This window comes from Apus apus, assembly GCF_020740795.1.
Source record: "Apus apus isolate bApuApu2 chromosome W unlocalized genomic scaffold, bApuApu2.pri.cur SUPER_W_unloc_1, whole genome shotgun sequence".
In the NCBI taxonomy this organism is placed as follows: Eukaryota; Metazoa; Chordata; class Aves; order Apodiformes; family Apodidae; genus Apus; species Apus apus.
Genome location: NW_026248896.1, coordinates 185,480 through 205,298, shown reverse-complemented (window position 1 = coordinate 205,298; position 19,819 = coordinate 185,480). Strand labels below are relative to the sequence as shown.

The following is a 19,819-nucleotide window of genomic DNA, read 5'->3' as shown; positions in this document are numbered from 1 at the left end:
AAATGCAGGAGACAGACCTTCCAGGAAGAAGGCTGCTCCAATCTCCAGCGACCAGTCCTCCAACCAGAATGGATGGACTCTAGATCTCAGTGCATCGACCTCAAATGCCCAAAATTAGAGGTGCTCTGCCTCCAGCCAGGTGGAGGAGAGGAACAACCGAGTTTATTAGACTGTGTGGATTCGGTGGCTTGGCACATTAGAACCACAAAAGTATAAAACCTTGGTGGACACTGATGCACAGTTGTTATGGTTTAGGAGACCCCAGCACGGTGTTGGATACCTATAGAGAGGGTCCTTAGGACCCTGAAAGACTGGAAGGGGTCAGTATTCCCGCCAACTTCCTGTCACAATCTATAAAAGCCAGGAGAGCTGCAAGCCAGTCCCTTCTCCCTTCCTGCTCCTTTTTCCCTGCTGGGGCTGCTGCTGGTTCCTTCGGCTTCCCATGTGCTTGCTCCAGAATCCAACTGCATCGGGTGCTGTGAGGAGCCGTGGACCTCTCCCCTGGAGCGACCCTGCCTTTCCCATATCCCTGCCATCATCGAGATCGGTTTTGTATATAAATACTTATCTGTTCTTTCCCCACGTTTTACCCTTTTCCCTTGTGTTATAGTAAATTTGTTTCTAGTTTCAATTTCCAAAGTTTAAGTCTCTCTTCCTTATTCCCCTTCTATCTTCCCTTGGGAGGGTGGAAGGGGAGGGAGGTAATAGAGAGCAATTCTCTCCTCTGTTTTTTTGGGATTCACCTTTAATATTTAAACCAGGACAACAGTGCACCCTAATGCCATCAAATCATCAAGGGACAGAATCTGTCCTCACTGGTAAAAAGTGGCAAATGCGCCCTACTGTGACTGGCTCAGATGCTCCGTGCATCTGTCACCGTTTGACTCAGGTCCAACAACGATGCTCTCGATCCCCTCCCCCTCCCACCCAGGTAGGGAAGGAGAGAGAGAAAAAGAGAGAGACTTGGCTGGATTGAAAACTCAACTACACAGCTTTAATTAAACACTAATGATATAAGAACATATATACAATTATATACAAATATGTTCAGGTATGTGCAAGAGCCTCTCATCTCCCCCCACCCCCAGCAACTCCCACCACACTCCCCTCAGCTGGAACAGTCCCGAGAAATCCCGGAGCTGCTGCTGGAGGAAGTGGAGAGTGATGAGGGTCAGGAGAGCTCGAGCCTAAGGGTCAACGGTGCTGGATGGACGGAGTCTTCCCCGGACGCCGGCCATGGAGGGGAGAGAAGGGAAGAAGAAGCAGGAAGGAAGTTGTCTTCTGTGATCTCTGAGCTTACGTAGCTCTATGGAATGGAACATCTCCGGCCAGTTTTGCTGTCTGTCTAACTCAGCCTCCTATGGGGGGGTCACAGATCTCCCCGTAGTGTCTGAGCCGGCAGAGTGAAGGTGCGACCTTGAAGACCCAGCAGTTAGAAAAACATTTCAAAGTCTTACCAGCCTAGCTAGAACAGAATGTTGCTAGTTAAAAGAAAGCTCACTGAAGAAAAAAAAAATCAGTAAAAAGGAAAATTGGCTTCATCCTGGCTCAAACCAGGACAGCATCTTTGGCATAGACTGCATCAAGAGAGGATAATTCCAGTACCTGAAAGGGTTCCGGTGGGCCTTTGGTACAGCAGCTGTAAAGACTGAGGACACTGAATAGCTGCATACCTTGCCTGGCCTTTCAGATGACCCTTCTCTAGTGGGGTTGCTGAAGTTTGAAGACCAGCAGGTGCCAACTGCCACTTCAACAGTGCATAGACAACAATATAGCACCAACAGAGACTCTGGAGGAGTGATCAGCAGGACTCACTCACCCTTCAACAATCCCATTATGGCCGGTGTGAAAGCTTGATGGCGAGTGGAGGCTGACAGTGGACTATCGTGGCCTGAATGAGGTGACACCACCGCTCGGTGCTGCTGTGCCGTACATGCTAGAACTTCAATATGAGCTGCAGTTGAAAGCAGCCAGGTGGTGTGCCACTATGGACATTGCTCATGCCTTCTTCTCTATTCCTCTAGCACCAGAGTGCAGGCAACAGTTTGCTTTCACCTGGAGGGGAGTCCAGTACACCTGGAATCGACTGCCCCAGGAGTGGAAACACAGCTCAACCATTTGCCATGTACTGATCCACACTGCACTGGAGAAGGGTGGAGCTCCAGAACACCTGCAGTACATCGACATCATTGCGTGGGGTGACACATCAGAAGGAGTCTTCAAGAAAGGTAAAAAGATAATCCAAAATCTTCCGGATGCTGGTTTTGCTGTGAAAAGAAGCAAGGTCAAGGGACCTTCACGAGAGATCCAGTTCCTGGGAATCAAGTGGCAAGATGGACGTTGCCAGATCCCAACAGACATGATGAACAAAATAACAGCTATGGCCCCAACAACTAACAAAAAGAACACTCAAACCCTTTTAGGAACTGTTGGTTTCTGAAGAATGCATATTCCATGTTACAGTGAAATTGTGAAACTTCTCTATGAGGTGACCCGAAAGAAGAGTGACTTTAAATGGGGTCCTGACTCCAACAGAAAGCTTTTGAGCAGATCAAAAAGGAGACTGTGCAGGGAATGGGCTTTGGACCAGTTTGAACAGGGCCAGACATCAAAAATGTGCCCTACACCACAGCCAACAGTAGAAAGCACTAGAAGGACTCAAGGTTGACTCTAGGATTCTAGGGTAAAAGCTACAAAGGCTCCAAGGCCAACTATACATCAACTGAAAAGGAGATACTTGCAGCATATGAAGGAGTTAGAGCTGCTTTGGAAGTGATTGGCACTGAAGCGCAGCTCCTCCTGTCCCCCAGATTACCAGTACTGAGCTTCATGTTCCAGAGTAGCCTTTCTCCTATCCATCATGCCACCGATGTGACGTGGAGTAAATGGACTGCTTTAATTACCCAGCAAGCTCGAATAGGAAGCCCTATTCATCCAGGTATCGTAGAAGCACTTACAAAGTGGTCAGAAGGCACCCACTTTGGAATGCCACCACAAGAAGTGGTGAGAAGGGCTCAAGAAGCCCCACCATATGATCACCTACCAGAGACTGAGAAACAATTTGATATTTTCACTGATGGCTCCTGTCTTTTCCAACCTAAATTATTCTGATTCTATGATCTGCACAGATCCCTTCCAACCCCTACCATTCTGTGATTCTGTGAGGGCAGAGATGCAACATACCATTGGGCTCTTGACTGAGGGGTGGACTTAACCATGGACGCTATTGCACAGGTGATCCACGACTGTGAGACGTGTGCTGCAATTAAGCAGGCAAAACGGTTGAAACCTTTGTGGTATGAGGGGAGGTGGTCAAAGTACAGGTATGGGGAGGCCTGGCAAATTGACTACATCACACTGCCTCAGAGCCGCCAGGGTAAGCGCTATGTGCTTCCAATGGTGGAAACAAGTACAGGATGGCTGGAAACATATCCTGTGCCTCATGCCACAACCAGGAATACTATCCTGGGCCTTGAGAAGCAAATCTTGTGGAGACACAGTACTCCAGAAAGAACTGAGTCAGACAATGGGACTCATTTCCAAAACAGTCTTGCGACTGACTGGACCAAAGAACATGGTATTGAGTGGATCTACCATATCCCGTACTATGCACAAGTCTCAGGGAAAGTTGAAAGGTTCAATGGTCTGTTAAAAGCTACCCTGAAGGCAATGGGTGGTGGAACTTTCAACAATTGGGAAAAAATTTGGCAAAAGCCACCTGGTTAGTTAACACCAGGGGATCCATCAATCAGGCTGATCCTGCTCAGTCTGACCTTCTACATGCTGCAGATGGGGATAAAGTCCCTGTGGTATGTGAAAGGAATCTGTTGGGTAAAAGTGTTTGGGTCTATCCTGCTTCAGGCAAAGGCAAACCTGTCTGGGGTGTTGCTTTTGTTCAGGGACCTGGACATACCTGGTGTGTGATGATGGAGGATGGTGAAGTACCTTATGTACCTCAAGGAAATCTAACTCTGGGGGAAAATCCATAATTTGACAGTTGGTAGATCACAGAGCCTATGTTTAATGTATATGGTCTGAATAAGGGGTGGAATGTCCTGGTTTGAGCCAGGATGAAGCCAATATTCTTTTTACTGATTTTTTTCTTCAGTGAACTCTCTTTTAAGCAGTACACTTGCTGAAAGTAGCACAGCAAGTTTTCCAGCTAGTGGACTGATAAGGCCCGAATACTGCTGAGAGACCAAGGACACTTTGCTCTGCTTGTTGAATCTGCTGCTTTGGACACTAAAGGAGTGGAAGGGTCGTATCTACAACCCTCCCATAGGGAGGAGCGGACTAGACAGATGGCAAAATTGGCCAAACAAATCATTCCATCCCATATATATGTAAATCCCGGTATAAATTCAGGGATCACAGAAGTCAAGCCCTTCTTCTTCTTCACTCTCTTTCATTCAAGGCCAGCATCCAGGGAGGACTCTGTCTATCCATCTCTTTTGATCCCTACACCCATGTGTTCCTGACCCTCATATCTCTACCCTCAGCTCATGTCTGCTCTGCCACTATGTCTGGAAGTGGTCTGGGATCTTCTTGGGACTGCCCTGGCTAAGGGGAGTATACTGGGAGATGCTGGGGGTGGGGGGAGGTGATAGGGGGTTTGTACATTCTTATACATATTTGTATATAATTGTACATAATTTCTTTTATAATTAGTATTTAATTAAAGCTGTCTAGTTTAGTTTTCAATCTGGAAGCCTCTCTCCTTATTCTCTTGCTCCTTTCCCTACATGGGTGGGAGGAGGAGGGGATAGAGAGCATTGTTGTCATTGGTTTAATTGCTAATCCTGAGTTGAACCGTTACAGAGCGCAAGCCAGTGATCAGAGCTACAGCTCACCTGAAGGGCCTCTCAAACATTTCAACTCTCCTTGATTAACAATGACATCTATTTTATAACCAAATGAGATCCTGCTTCAATGTTGGAGGCTTGTGATTAGTATCCAGATTTCAGCAGCTCACTAAACCTGCCAGGTATGCTAATTTAGCAAGCCCCTGTCATTTTGAAACAGATTTTTTTTTTCCAAGAACACAATGAAAAACAGCAACATAGCACCTGGAGCTGCTGAATACCTAAGCACCCACTTATATCGCTGGAACAGTTTGCCATTAAAAGGCAGTTTCCTTTTTAGGACTACAACAGGCTTGTGCAATCTAGAAAATATTTTTAATATCATTTTAAGGCGAAGTTAGATTATATTCACAGTCTATTCTGGAGTTTACCTCCTTTAACCATCTCCTGGGAGAATACAGTGTTGGTGGCCAGGAGAAGACATCACTGCACTCAGGGGAAGTTCCTCATGTGATCAAGTAAGCAGCATGTGGACAAGTAGATATTTGGCAATATGAAAATATAGAGGGAAGCAAGAATGTGAGAAGTTTCTTGCAACAATCAATGTTACATGCTTAGGAATTCAAGCAAGGCCACACTGCATTATTGTCCTGGCTTGAGCCAGGATTAAGCCAATTTTTCTTTTCACTGATTTTTTTTTTCCCTCAGTAAGCTTTCTTGTAACTAGCAACTGTGTGTTCTGCTAGGCTGATAAGACAGTGGAATGTTTTTCTAACTACTGAGGCTTCAAGGTTACACCTTCACTCCGCCGGCTCAGACACTATGGGGAGATCTCTGACCCCCCCCGTGGGAGGCTGAGTTAGACAGACAGCAAAATTGGCCAAAGATATTCCATTCCATATATCTACGTAAGCTCAGAGGAAGGACAGAGATCTTAGAAGACAGCTTCCTTCTTCTTCTCGTTGCTCTCTTCCGTCCATGGCCGGCGTCCGGGGAGGACTCTGCTCATTCGTCACCGCCGACCCTTAGGCTCGAACTCTCCTGACCCTCATAACTCTCCGCTTTCTCCAGCAGCGGCTCCGGGATTTCTCGGGACTCTTCCCAGTTCAGGGGAGTGCTGTGGGAGTTGCTGGGGGTGGGGGGAGGCGAGAGGCTTTTGCCCATATCTGAATATATCTGTATATAATTGTATATATTTTCTTGTGTGATTCATTAGTGTTTTAATTAAAGCTGTGTAGTTTAGTTTTCAATCCGGCCAAGTCTCTCTCCTTTTCTCTCTCTCCTTCCCTGACTGGGTGTGGGGGGGAGGGGATCGAGAGCATTGTTGTCGGACCTGAGTCAAACGGTGACAACAATTTAATTGGCGCCCAACGTGGGGCTTGATTTTAAGCCCAGATTACACATTTTCCTCAATTGGGAGTGTCCAAAATTCCATCTCTGAAGGGAGGAATCCCTCAGAGAGCAATGAGCAATAATTCTGCTGAGTGTTCTGACGGATTGAAAACTGAACAGACACTTGCTGCAATGAATCTATTGGATCTTTTTCCAAACCTGCAATTGTACATGTGGTATGTAGCCGAGGGCATTCTGCACTTTGTAGCTGCTCTTGTGATTCATTTGTGGTTTATTGACAGAACTGTAGCCATAGTCAACCGTATCATTACCAGCCTAGTGATCCTAGGGATGATGATACTGTTCTCTATGGGGTCACTGTATGTGTACAGTTACACTGCTAGTCCTACTGGTACAACTCCTAAAGTGAATAGAACGGTCCATGTTGATAACAGCAATAGCTGGTTCAATTTTACCTCTCCATATTCTCTCAAGCTGAATCTCCCAGCTCTTGATGTGAATAGCATGGTTGCAGTGGGGATGTTTTTGCTGAATGTTTATAATATATTGTGGATGCGTAGGACCAGATGTTGTTCTGCTCACTGCCACTCCCCCACAGGCAATGTTGCTGCCACTGCTGCTGCCAACACCACTGCTGCCAATACCACCACTCCTGCTGCTACAAAAGCAACTGCTTCTACAAAGAAAAAGCCTGATCCATCGCGAACCAAGCTAGTTAACCCTGTGACTAGGAGCAAGGCAAAGACAAAAGCAGCAGAAAGTGAGGGTGAGGAAGAAGAGGATCCTAATACAGATGATGGAGCAGGTACCTCTCAGACAGATAAAAAACCAGACCACTCTCAGACAGATAAAAAACCAAGCCACTCTCAAGCAAATAAAAGAACAGCAGGTCCTCCTCAATCAGATGACGACGATGACCTTGCCCACCCTTTCTCTATGAAAGAACTGCGCCTCATGAGAAAGGACTTCACCCGCATTGATGGTGAGGGAATCCTTCCTTGGCTGCTCCGATGCTTTGATAGTGGTGCTGAGACCTACAATGTGGATGAGAGAGAAGCCAAGCAGTTGGGATCCCTGGCCAGAGATGCTGGTATTGACAGAGCACTTAGTAGTAAGACAGGAACTACTACCCTGTGGGACCGACTTCTTTCAGCTGTGAGAGAGAGATATCCCCACAAGGGTGACATTGGATGGCGCCGAAGCAGAACACCCACTCTCGAGAAAGCCATCACCTACTTGAGAGAGATTGCTGTGCGAGAGGTGATCTATAATAACGATGGAATCACAGATCCTGATGATGTTGAGTGTGACACACAAATGTTCCGGAAGTTTGTTCAGGCTGTACCAGCAGCGCATGCCCATATATTCTCCTTTATGGGATGTTTTGAAGGTTACGAAAGACCAACTGTACGTGAGGTAACTGTTAAAGCACGACAGTACGGAGATATCCTCTCTGATTCCCTTTACTTCCAAACCTCAGCCGTTAAGAAAATGGTTGACAGGAAGTATAAGATGCCAAATGGATGGGGAAGTAAACCCCAGACTCTTCCTAGAGACAACTGGTCACGTGTTGCAGCTATTAAGAAGAGACGTCCTGCTACGAGACAGCAGCAAGGAAGACAGGACTCACTGCGACGCCACCTGTGGTCTCTCTTGAAAAATCATTTTAGAGAGGACATGAGAGTCTGGGACAAGAAACCCACTGATATGCTCCAGTTACGTGTGCAAGAGCTTCTAAACAGAACAAAGCCAGGAGATGGTTCTTCCAAGAGGAAGGTTGCACCAGTCAACAACCAGGATGGTTCATCGAGCTCTAGTGCTCAACCCTAGGGATGCCCTGCCTCCAGCCAGGAGGAGGAGAGGGACAACCGAGTTTATTGGACTGTGTGGATTCGGTGGCCTGGCACATTAGAACCACAAAGATATAAAGCTTTGGTGGACACTGGTGCACAGTGCACTCTAATGCCATCGAATCATAAAGGGACAAACCCTGTCACTATCTCTGGAGTGACAGGAGGTTCTCAACAACTGACTGTTGTGGAGGCCGGTGTAAGCCTCACTGGTAAGGAGTGGCAAACGCACCCTATAGTGACTGGCCCAGGTGCTCCGTGCATCCTTGGCATAGACTATCTCAGGAAAGGATACTTCCGTGACCCGAAAGGGTACCGGTGGGCCTTTGGTATAGCAGCTGTAGAGACTGAGGACACTGAACAGCTGCGTACTTTGTCTGGCCTTTCAGATGACCCTTCTGTAGTAGGGTTGCTGAAGGTTGAAGACCAACAGGTGCCAATTGCCACTTCAACAGTGCATAGACGACAGTATCGCACCAACAGAGACTCTGTGATCCCCATTCATAAGCTGATTCGGCAATTGGAAAGCCAAGGTGTGATTAGCAGGACTCATTCACCCTTCAATAGTCCTATCTGGCCAGTGCGAAAGCCTGATGGCGAGTGGAGGCTGACAGTGGACTATCGTGGCCTGAATGAGGTGACACCACCACTTAGCGCTGCTGTACCGGACATGCTAGAGCTTCAGTATGAGTTGGAGTCAAAAGCAGCCAGGTGGTATGCCACTATTGACATTGCTCATGCATTCTTCTCTATTCCCATAGCACCAGAGTGCAGGCCACAGTTTGCTTTCACCTGGAGGGGAGTCCAGTACACCTGGAATCGACTGCCCCAGGGGTGGAAACACAGCTCAACCATTTGCCATGGACTGATCCATGCTGCACTGGAGAAGGGTGGAGCTCCAGAACACCTGCAGTATATTGATGACATCATTGTGTGGGGTGACACATCAGAAGAAGTTTTTGAGAAAGGTAAAAAGATCATCCAAATTCTTCTGGATGCTGGTTTTGCTGTAAAAAGAAGCAAGGTCAAGGGACCTTCGCGAGAGATCCAGTTCCTGGGAATCAAGTGGCAAGATGGTCGTCGCCAGATCCCAATGGATGTGATTAACAAAGTAACAGCTATGGCCCCACCATCAACTAAAAAGGACACTCAAACCTTTTTAGGGACTGTTGGTTTCTGGAGAATGCATATTCCATGTTACAGTGAAATTGTGAAACCTCTCTATGAGGTGACCAGAAAGAAGAATGATTTCAAATGGGGTCCTGACCAACAGAAAGCTTTTGAGCAGATCAAGAAGGAGATTGCGCAGGCAATGGCCCTTGGACCAGTTAGAACAGGGCCAGACATCAAGAACGTGCTCTACACTGCAGCCGGACACAATGGTCCCAACTGGAGCCTCTGGCAGAAAGCACCAGGGGAGACTCGAGGTCGACCCCTGGGATTCTGGAGCCGGAGCTACAGAGGTTCCGAGGCCAACTACACAACAACTGAGAAGGAGATACTTGCAGCATATGAAGGAGTTAGAGCCGCTTCAGAAGTGATTGGCACTGAAGCACAGCTCTTTCTGGCGCCCAGGCTACCAGTGCTGAGATTCATGTTCCAGAATAACCTTTCTCCTGTCCATCATGCCACCGATGTGACTTGGAGTAAATGGACTGCTTTGATCACCCAAAGAGCCCGGATAGGGAAACCTAATCGTCCAGGTATTGTGGAAGCAATTACAAACTGGCCAGAAGGCACCCACTTTGGAATGCCACCACAAGAAATGGTGAGACGAGCTCAAGAAGCTCCACCATATGATCATCTACCAGAGACTGAGAAACAATTTGCTCTTTTCACCGATGGCTCCTGTTGTCTTGTAGGGAACCGCCGGAAGTGGAAAGCTGCCGTGTGGAGTCCTACACGACTGGTTGCACAAGCAGCTGAAGGAGAAGGTGAATCAAGTCAGTTTGCAGAGGTAAAAGCCATCCAGCTGGCTTTGGACATTGCTGAGCGAGAGGGGTGGCCGAGACTCTACCTCTACACTGACTCATGGATGGCAGCAAATGCCTTGTGGGGTTGGCTAAAACAGTGGCAGCAGAATAACTGGCAGCGAAAGGGTAAACCTATTTGGGTTGCTGACCTGTGGAAAGACATTGCAGCTCGGATAGAGAAACTGGAGGTAAAAGTGCGTCATGTGGATGCACACGTGCCTCTGAGTCGAGCCACTGAGGAACATCGACACAACCAACGAGCAGATGAGGCTGCTCAAGTGTTCCAAGTAGACTTAGACTGGGAACACAAGGGTGAGCTTTTTCTGGCTCGGTGGGCCCATGATGCTTCAGGTCATCAGGGCAGAGATGCAACATACAAATGGGCTCGTGACCGAGGGGTGGACGTAACCATGGACACTATTGCACAGGTGATCCATGACTGTGAGACATGTGCTGCAATTAAGCAGGCAAAACGGTTGAAACCTTTGTGGTATGAGGGGAGGTGGTCAAAGTACAGATTTGGAGAGGCCTGGCAAATTGACTACATCACACTGCCTCAGAGCCGCCAGGGTAAGCGCTATGTGCTTACAATGGTGGAAACAAGTACAGGATGGTTGGAGACATATCCTGTGCCTCATGCCACAGCCAGGAATACTATTCTGGGTCTTGAGAAGAAAATTTTGTGGAGACATGGTACTCCAGAGAGAATTGAGTCAGACAATGGGACTCATTTCAAAAACAGTCTTGTCACTGACTGGGCTAAAGAGCATGGTATTGAATGGATCTACCATATCCCATACTATGCACAGGCCTCAGGGAAAGTTGAAAGGTACAATGGTCTGTTGAAGGCTACCCTAAAGGCAATGGGTGGTGGAACCTTCAAAAACTGGGATAAAAATTTGGCAAAGGCCACCTGGTTGGTTAATACCAGGGGATCCATCAATCGGGCTGGTCCTGCCCAGTCAGACCTTTTGCATACTACAGATGGGGATAAAGTCCCTGTGGTATGTGAAAGAAACCTGCTGGGTAAAAGTGTTTGGGTCTATCCTGCTTCAGGCAAAGGTAAACCTGTCAGGGGTATTGCTTTTGCTCAGGGACCTGGACATACCTGGTGTGTGATGATGGAGGATGGTGAAGTACAATATGTACCTCAAGGTAATCTGACTTTGGGAGAGAATCCTTAATTTGACAGCTGGTAATGTATAGAGCCTGTATGTAATATATGGTATGGAATAAGGGGTGGAATGTCCTGGCTTGAGCCAGGATTAAGCCAATTTTTCTTTTCACTGATTTTTTTTTTCCCTCAGTAAGCTTTCTTGTAACTAGCAACTGTGTGTTCTGCTAGGCTGATAAGACAGTGGAATGTTTTTCTAACTACTGAGGCTTCAAGGTTACACCTTCACTCCACCGGCTCAGACACTATGGGGAGATCTCTGACCCCCCCCGTGGGAGGCTGAGTTAGACAGACAGCAAAATTGGCCAAAGATATTCCATTCCATATATCTACGTAAGCTCAGAGGAAGGACAGAGATCTTAGAAGACAGCTTCCTTCTTCTTCTCGTTGCTCTCTTCCGTCCATGGCCGGCGTCCGGGGAGGACTCTGCTCATTCGTCACCACCGACCCTTAGGCTCGAGCTCTCCTGACCCTCATAACTCTCCGCTTTCTCCAGCAGCGGCTCCGGGATTTCTCGGGACTCTTCCCAGTTCAGGGGAGTGCTGTGGGAGTTGCTGGGGGTGGGGGGAGGCGAGAGGCTTTTGCCCATATCTGAATATATCTGTATATAATTGTATATATTTTCTTGTGTGATTCATTAGTGTTTTAATTAAAGCTGTGTAGTTTAGTTTTCAATCCGGCCAAGTCTCTCTCCTTTTCTCTCTCTCCTTCCCTGATTGGTTGGGGGGGGAGGGGATCGAGAGCATTGTTGTCGGACCTGAGTCAAACGGTGACAATTATATAGCCTGGAAAGTGTCATGGGGCCTGATTAAATCAGTGCAAGGTTTTAGGGATCACTACAGTCAATGGGAGAGACTTTCCATATATACATTTTTGTATATATATACATATATATATGTATATAAACAAGGAGGATGGGATGTACATCTGACAATGGGAAATAGCCTATACTTCTATTAGGACTGAGAACTTATGTCATAAAAATAAAAACCAAGTCTTGAATGCAGTTTTACCAGAATTCAACTAGATGACCCAAGTAAAATGGAGATGGAAAAAACACACAAGTTACTCAAGTCTCATTGCTCAAAACTGGAATGTCAGCCCCAACCTCTCCATCTGGTCCCACCAGCAGATTCTGTAAACTGCTACTTTGTTTTATCTTCCTTACACTGAAATAATATTTTTCCCCTTCTCCTGACAAACACTCAAACCTCAAGTCCTTTGTTTCATTTGGAGCTATCCTAGTGCCTCATCTTCATTGCTTAAATATTGTTTCCAAAACATCTTTCAAGCTACTTAAGATTCCCTCAGCTCCAAGAAATACTACTATAAACACAAAGTACAAAGCTGAGAGCGTATTTGAAGAGTAACCCCAAAATACACCCATCAAGTTTTGGATTAGTTTCTCCTCCCACCTTCAGTTATTTCTAGAGCAAATTTTTTCATCTTTCCCACCAGGATTGGGAGAGGTCCTTTCCAAGATTGATTTTGTACGTGCCATTTTAATAACTATTTCCCACTCACCTCGCATGAGAATTTCTGGATTGAGAATCAACATCCACAGTATGGATGTGCAGTAATCTGCAGGTCTCAAAGTTGTCTTTATTTATAGATCAAACACCCATGTAACTGAAACAGAGCCTTAAAGAGAAAAATAATCCTTGGCTACATGTAAGATTCAATGCCAAGTCCAAAATTCAAGTCAGAAGACTGTCAGATAACTGATTTGAGGATGTTCCTGGGCTTAGGGCAATCCTCCTTAGCATCAAGTAGTAGTAATAATAATAGTTATTATTGTTATTATTATTATTATTATTATTATTATTATTATTAATCCATCAGTGCCATTTTCACCATGACATTTGAAGCACACTCATTCAGGTTGGGCATTTAAGCAGCAGCAACTTGTTAGAAAAGGGCCTTCCAAGCTCAAGGCATCAACTGAAGCCATCGTTTGTAGTAAGGAAGAGAAGTGACAGTCCTGTTTTGAAGAGGCCCCAAAGGAAGCCTGCAGAACCTCTCATAGGAAGACCTGTGATAAGGTGACAGAGCTGCACCAACAGGAACATTTTTTAAAGGCCTTCAGCTCCTCACAAACTATTCATTCAACCAGTAGTAGTCCTAGCAGGCTGACACTTAGCTAGGATATCCAAAAGTTTAGCAAGGATTTGACCGTCCCCCACTAAAAGCTTAAGTCAAGTTTTGAGCCAAAACAGGCCTTCAACTTTCAAATACAGCTCTATGAAATTTAGAAATTTTGAACCAATTGTATGAAATTAAATGCTGCTTCTCACAGTCTTTGCAGGAGCACTATTAAACTCTGTCTCAAGCTGCTGCTCCCATGAGCTCTAACACAACAGTTCAACTCAACCAGGCTCCAGGATAAACCTTAAAGGTCACTTGACAGATGAAAGCCCAGCAAGAAACACAACATAGTCCATTCACACCAGATGCAGGACAACATACGCTATGCCCCAGCAACAGCAGAGGTTAGCCTGAGCACTGCCATATTAACAAAGCTGGGCCACTGTCACCCCCGAACTAGTCCATCAGCAGAGCACCACACCATGCTGAGATGCACTTCCCCCTGTACTTTGATCCATGATGACTTTACCTTAAATCTCTCCAAACAGCCTGTGCTCAGCATCATTAAGACAATGCTTTCAAACTAGGGAGTACTGCTTTCTAAAAAGCATTGATATAAAATCATTCCCCTTCTGGACATGCTATGTAGTTATACCACGATCCAATCATTGACTTGATAGCGCAGTGTTATGCTCGGAATATGACTCATACATGCACTGAACTAACGGCCATTTCAAATTGCCTAGCAGACATTAAGCTCAAAGGCAACTGTTTGCTCTGATCCCAGGGTGACTGGGCTGCCCATGACTCCCCCAGAAGCTGGTCTCTAGCTCTGGTTCTTTCTGCAGTCAGAGCACCCCAAGTCCAAACCCCTTCATCATAGGCTGACTGCTGGGAAAGACAGTTTCCCACTATTTCTTGTCTTATCATACAATTTTGTAAGATATACTCAAACTAAAAATTTACTTGAAAGGTGTACAAACAACAATTAGTTGCCTAAGTATCACAGTAGGGCAAGACCCCACACACCAGCCCTAAAATTGCCATTGCTCATGGCACAGTGCTTTGGCTGGGGCTGCCTGCCACACTTGCAGGTAAGAGAAAGGCTTCATCCCCACCTACAGGAACAGCATTTCCTACAACATTTAGATTTAACTCTGCAACCATGAAGCTGATATTTAAACACAAACAACTAATAACTTGTCCTGGTTTGAGCCAGGATGAAGCCAGTTTTTCTTTTGCTGATCTTTTTTTTTATTTCAGTGAGCTTTCTTCAACTAGCAACTGCGTGTTCTGCTAGGTTGATAAGACACTGGAATGTTTTTGTAATTGCTGGGCTCTCAAGGTTGTGCCTTTGCTCTGCCGGCTCAGACACTACAGGGGGATTTGTGGCCCCCCCCGTGGGAGGCTGGGTTAGAGGAACAGCAAAACTGGCCAGAGATATTCCATTCCATATATCTACGTAGGCTCAGGGGAAGGTCGGAGATGACAGAAGAAAACTTCCTTCCTTCCTGCTTCGCTCTCTCGCCGCTTCGCTTCGCCTCTCTGTCTGCCTTCCTTCTTCTCTCTCTCTCCCTCTTCCGTTCGTGGCTGGCGTCTGGGAAAACACCATCTGCCCATCATCGTCGACCCATCGACCTCAAGCCCTCCTGACCCTCGTAACTCTCTGCCTTTCTCCAGGAGCAGCTTCGGGATTCCTCGGAATTGTCTCGTCTGAGGGAAGTGCTGTGGGAGTTGCTGGGGGTGGGGGGAGGCAAGAGGCTTCTACCACACCTTTGTATAATCACTATATATATATATATATACACTCTTATATCACGTATTAGTATTACAAATAAAGTTGCACGGTTCAGTTTTCAATCCAGCCAAGTCTCTCTCTCTTTTTTCTCTCTCTCCTTCCCTACCTGGGTGGGAGGGGGAGGGGATCGAGAGCATTGTTGTCAAACTGAGTCAAACATTGACATAACTTTAATTATGGCTAGAGACATTTAGTACCTTCAATACTTCCAGAAGTTTAAGGACATAGAAAACCTCACATGCTTGAGAAAAAAAATATGAATTAGTTTAAAAAACACCTTACCTCATAAATGTTGGGGTGCCACATTTTGGTCAGGAATCTGAAGGTAGGTGGTGAATACGGATAGTCAATAGGAAATTTAATGTGAGCCTGGAAAAAAGCAAAATATTTTAGTAATGAAACAAAACAAAGAGATCAATAAGCAACCATTATGGTGAAAGCCTGGAAAAAACAATTGCCATTAATTCCATTAAATAATTTATTTTATATATCAGTGCCCATGTGGACACACAGTATAACTCTACAAAATTTCTTATGAGCAAAACACTAACTGAGTGTCCTGGTTTGAGCCAGGATTAAGCCAATTTTTCTTTTCACTGATTTTTTCTTCCTTCAGTAAGCTTTCTTTTAGCTAGCAACTGTGTGTTCTGCTAGGCTGATAAGACAGTGGAATGTTTTTCTAACTACTGAGGTTTCAAGGTTACACCTTCACTCTGCCGGCTCAGACACTATGGGGAGATCTCTGACCCCCCCGTGGGAGGCTGAGTTAGACAGACAGCAAAACTGGCCAAAGATATTCCATTCCATATATCTATGTAAGCTCAGAGGAAGGACAGAGATCTTAGAAGACAGCTTCCTCCTTCTTCTCGCCGCTCTCTTCCGTCCATGGCCGGCGTCCGGGGAGGACTCTGCTCATCCATCACCGCCGACCCTTAGGCTCGAGCTCTCCTGACCCTCATAACTCTCCGCTTTCTCCAGCAGCGGCTCCGGGATTTCTCGGGACTCTTCCCAGTTCAGGGGAGTGCTGTGGGAGTTGCTGGGGGTGGGGGGAGGCGAGAGGCTTTTGCCCATATCTGAATATATCTGTATATAATTGTATATATTTTCTTGTGTGATTCATTAGTGTTTTAATTAAAGCTGTGTAGTTTAGTTTTCAATCCGGCCAAGTCTCTCTCCTTTTCTCTCTCTCCTTCCCTGATTGGTTGGGGGGGGAGGGGATCGAGAGCATTGTTGTCGGACCTGAGTCAAACGATGACAACAATTTAATTGGCGCCCAACGTGGGGCTTGATTTTAAGCCCAGATTACACATTTTCATCAATTGGGAGTGTCCAAAATTCCATCTCTGAGGGGAGGAATCCCTCAGATAGCAATGAGCAATAATTCTGCTGAGTGTCCTGACGGATTGAAAACTGAACAGACACTTGCTGCAATGAATCTATTGGATCTTTTTCCAAACCTGCAATTGTACATGTGGTATGTAGCTGAGGGCATTCTGCGCTTTGTAGCTGCTCTTGTGATTCTTTTGTGGTTTATTGACAGAACTGTAGCCATAGTCAACCGTATCATTACCAGCCTAGTGATCCTAGGGATGATGATACTGTTCTCTATGGGGTCACTGTATATGTACAGTTACACTGCTAGTCCTACTGGTACAACTCCTAAAGTGAATAGAACGGTCCATGTTGGTAACAGCAATAGCTGGTTCAATTTTACCTCTCCATATTCTCTCAAGCTGAATCTCCCAGCTCTTGACGTGAATAGCATGGTTGCAGTGGGGATGTTTTTGCTGAATGTTTATAATATATTGTGGATGCGTAGGGCCAGATGTTGTTCTGCTCACTGCCATTCCCCCACAGGCAATGTTGCTGCCACTGCTGCTGCCAACACCACTGCTGCCAATACCACCACTCCTGCTGCTACAAAAACAACTGCTTCTACAAAGAAAAAGCCTGATCCATCGCGAACCAAGCTAGTTAACCCTGTGACTAGGAGCAAGGCAAAGACAAAAGCAGCAGAAAGTGAGGGTGAGGAAGAAGAGGATCCTAATACAGTTGATGGAGCAGGTACCTCTCAGACAGAGGCTGATGGTGAGGAAGGGAAGGATTCTAAATCAGATGATGGAGCAGGTACCTCTCAGACAGATAAAAAACCAGGCCACTCTCAGACAGATAAAAAACCAAGCCACTCTCAAGCAAATAAAAGAACAGCAGGTCCTCCTCAATCAGATGACGACGATGACCTTGCCCACCCTTTCTCTATGAAAGAACTGCGCCTCATGAGAAAGGACTTGACCCGCATTGATGGTGAGGGAATCCTTCCTTGGCTGCTCCGATGCTTTGATAGTGGTGCTGAGACCTACAATGTGGATGAGAGAGAAGCCAAGCAGTTGGGATCCCTGGCCAGAGATGCTGGTATTGACAGAGCACTTAGTAGTAAGACAGGAACTACTACCCTGTGGGACCGACTTCTTTCAGCTGTGAGAGAGAGATACCCCCACAAGGGTGACATCGGATGGCGCCGAAGCAGAACACCCACTCTCGAGAAAGCCATCACCTACTTGAGAGAGATTGCTGTGCGAGAAGTGATCTATAATAACGATGGAATCACAGATCCTGATGATGTTGAGTGTGACACACAAATGTTCCGGAAGTTTGTTCAAGCTGTACCAGCAGCGCATGCCCATATATTCTCCTTCATGGGATGTTTTGAAGGTTACGAAAGACCAACTGTACGTGAGGTAACTGTTAAAGCACGACAGTATGGAGACATCCTCTCTGATTCCCTTTACTTCCAAACCTCAGCCGTTAAGAAAATGGTTGACAGGAAGTATAAGATGCCAAATGGATGGGGAAGTAAACTCCAGACTCTTCCTAGAGACAACTGGTCACGTGTTGCAGCCATTAAGAAGAGACGTCCTGCTACGAGACAGCAGCGAGGAAGACAGGACTCACTGCGACGCCACCTGTGGTCTCTCTTGAAAAATCATTTTAGAGAGGACATGAGAGTCTGGGACAAGAAACCCACTGATATGCTCCAGTTGCGTGTGCAAGATCTTCTAAACAGAACAAAGCCAGGAGATGGTTCTTCCAAGAAGAAGGTTGCACCAGTCAACAACCAGGATGGTTCATCGAGCTCTAGTGCTCAACCCTAGGGATGCCCTGCCTCCAGCCAGGAGGAGGAGAGGGACAACCGAGTTTATTGGACTGTGTGGATTCGGTGGCCTGGCACATCAGAACCACAAAGATATAAAGCTTTGGTGGACACAGGTGCACAGTGCACACTGGTGCCGTCAAATCATAAGGGAACAGACTCTGTCACTATCTCTGGAGTGACAGGAGGTTCTCAACAACTGACTGTTGTGGAGGCCGGTGTGAGCCTCACTGGTAAGGAGTGGCAAATGCACCCTATAGTGACTGGCCCAGGTGCTCCGTGCATCCTTGGCATAGACTATCTCAGGAAAGGATACTTCCGTGACCCGAAAGGGTACCGGTGGGCCTTTGGTATAGCAGCTGTAGAGACTGAGGACACTGAACAGCTGCGTACTTTGTCTGGCCTTTCAGATGACCCTTCTGTAGTAGGGTTGCTGGAGGTTGAAGACCAACAGGTGCCAATTGCCACTTCAACAGTGCATAGACGACAGTATCGCACCAACAGAGACTCTGTGATCCCCATTCATAAGCTGATTCGGCAATTGGAAAGCCAAGGTGTGATTAGCAGGACTCATTCACCCTTCAATAGTCCTATCTGGCCAGTGCGAAAGCCTGATGGCGAGTGGAGGCTGACAGTGGACTATCGTGGCCTGAATGAGGTGACACCACCACTTAGCGCTGCTGTACCGGACATGCTAGAGCTTCAGTATGAGTTGGAGTCAAAAGCAGCCAGGTGGTATGCCACTATTGACATTGCTCATGCATTCTTCTCTATTCCCATAGCAGCAGAGTGCAGGCCACAGTTTGCTTTCACCTGGAGGGGAGTCCAGTACACCTGGAATCGACTGCCCCAGGGGTGGAAACACAGCTCAACCATTTGCCATGGACTGATCCATGCTGCACTGGAGAAGGGTGGAGCTCCAGAACACCTGCAGTATATTGATGACATCATTGTGTGGGGTGACACATCAGAAGAAGTTTTTGAGAAAGGTAAAAAGATCATCCAAATTCTTCTGGATGCTGGTTTTGCTGTAAAAAGAGGCAAGGTCAAGGGACCTTCGCGAGAGATCCAGTTCCTGGGAATCAAGTGGCAAGATGGTCGTCGCCAGATCCCAATGGATGTGATTAACAAAGTAACAGCTATGGCCCCACCATCAACTAAAAAGGACACTCAAACCTTTTTAGGGACTGTTGGTTTCTGGAGAATGCATATTCCATGTTACAGTGAAATTGTGAAACCTCTCTATGAGGTGACCAGAAAGAAGAATGATTTCAAATGGGGTCCTGACCAACAGAAAGCTTTTGAGCAGATCAAGAAGGAGATTGCGCAGGCAATGGCCCTTGGACCAGTTAGAACAGGGCCAGACATCAAGAACGTGCTCTACACTGCAGCCGGACACAATGGTCCCAACTGGAGCCTCTGGCAGAAAGCACCAGGGGAGACTCGAGGTCGACCCCTGGGATTCTGGAGCCGGAGCTACAGAGGTTCCGAGGCCAACTACACAACAACTGAGAAGGAGATACTTGCAGCATATGAAGGAGTTAGAGCCGCTTCAGAAGTGATTGGCACTGAAGCACAGCTCTTTCTGGCGCCCAGGCTACCGGTGCTGAGATTCATGTTCCAGAATAACCTT

At 46.6% G+C, this 19,819-nt stretch overlaps 2 protein-coding genes across 2 annotated transcripts in view; one reads left to right on the top strand and one right to left on the bottom strand.

Moving 5' to 3' along the window:
- The window catches only part of LOC127396386 (ubiquitin-conjugating enzyme E2 R2), a 56,428-nt gene that overhangs the window by 12,427 nt on the left and 24,182 nt on the right, over positions 1–19,819 (bottom strand). The window contains exon 2 of the mRNA XM_051644009.1: positions 15,318–15,404. Within this exon, the coding sequence (XP_051499969.1) occupies positions 15,318–15,404 (87 nt within the window). The remainder of the gene's footprint in view (positions 1–15,317; positions 15,405–19,819) is intronic.
- LOC127396381 (uncharacterized) lies at positions 6,148–18,870 on the top strand. Its single transcript, XM_051643994.1, has 2 exons — positions 6,148–8,172; positions 18,375–18,870. Exon 1 carries the CDS (start codon positions 6,267–6,269, stop codon positions 7,983–7,985), a length of 1,719 nt encoding a protein of 572 aa, XP_051499954.1. The 5' UTR covers positions 6,148–6,266; the 3' UTR covers positions 7,986–8,172; positions 18,375–18,870.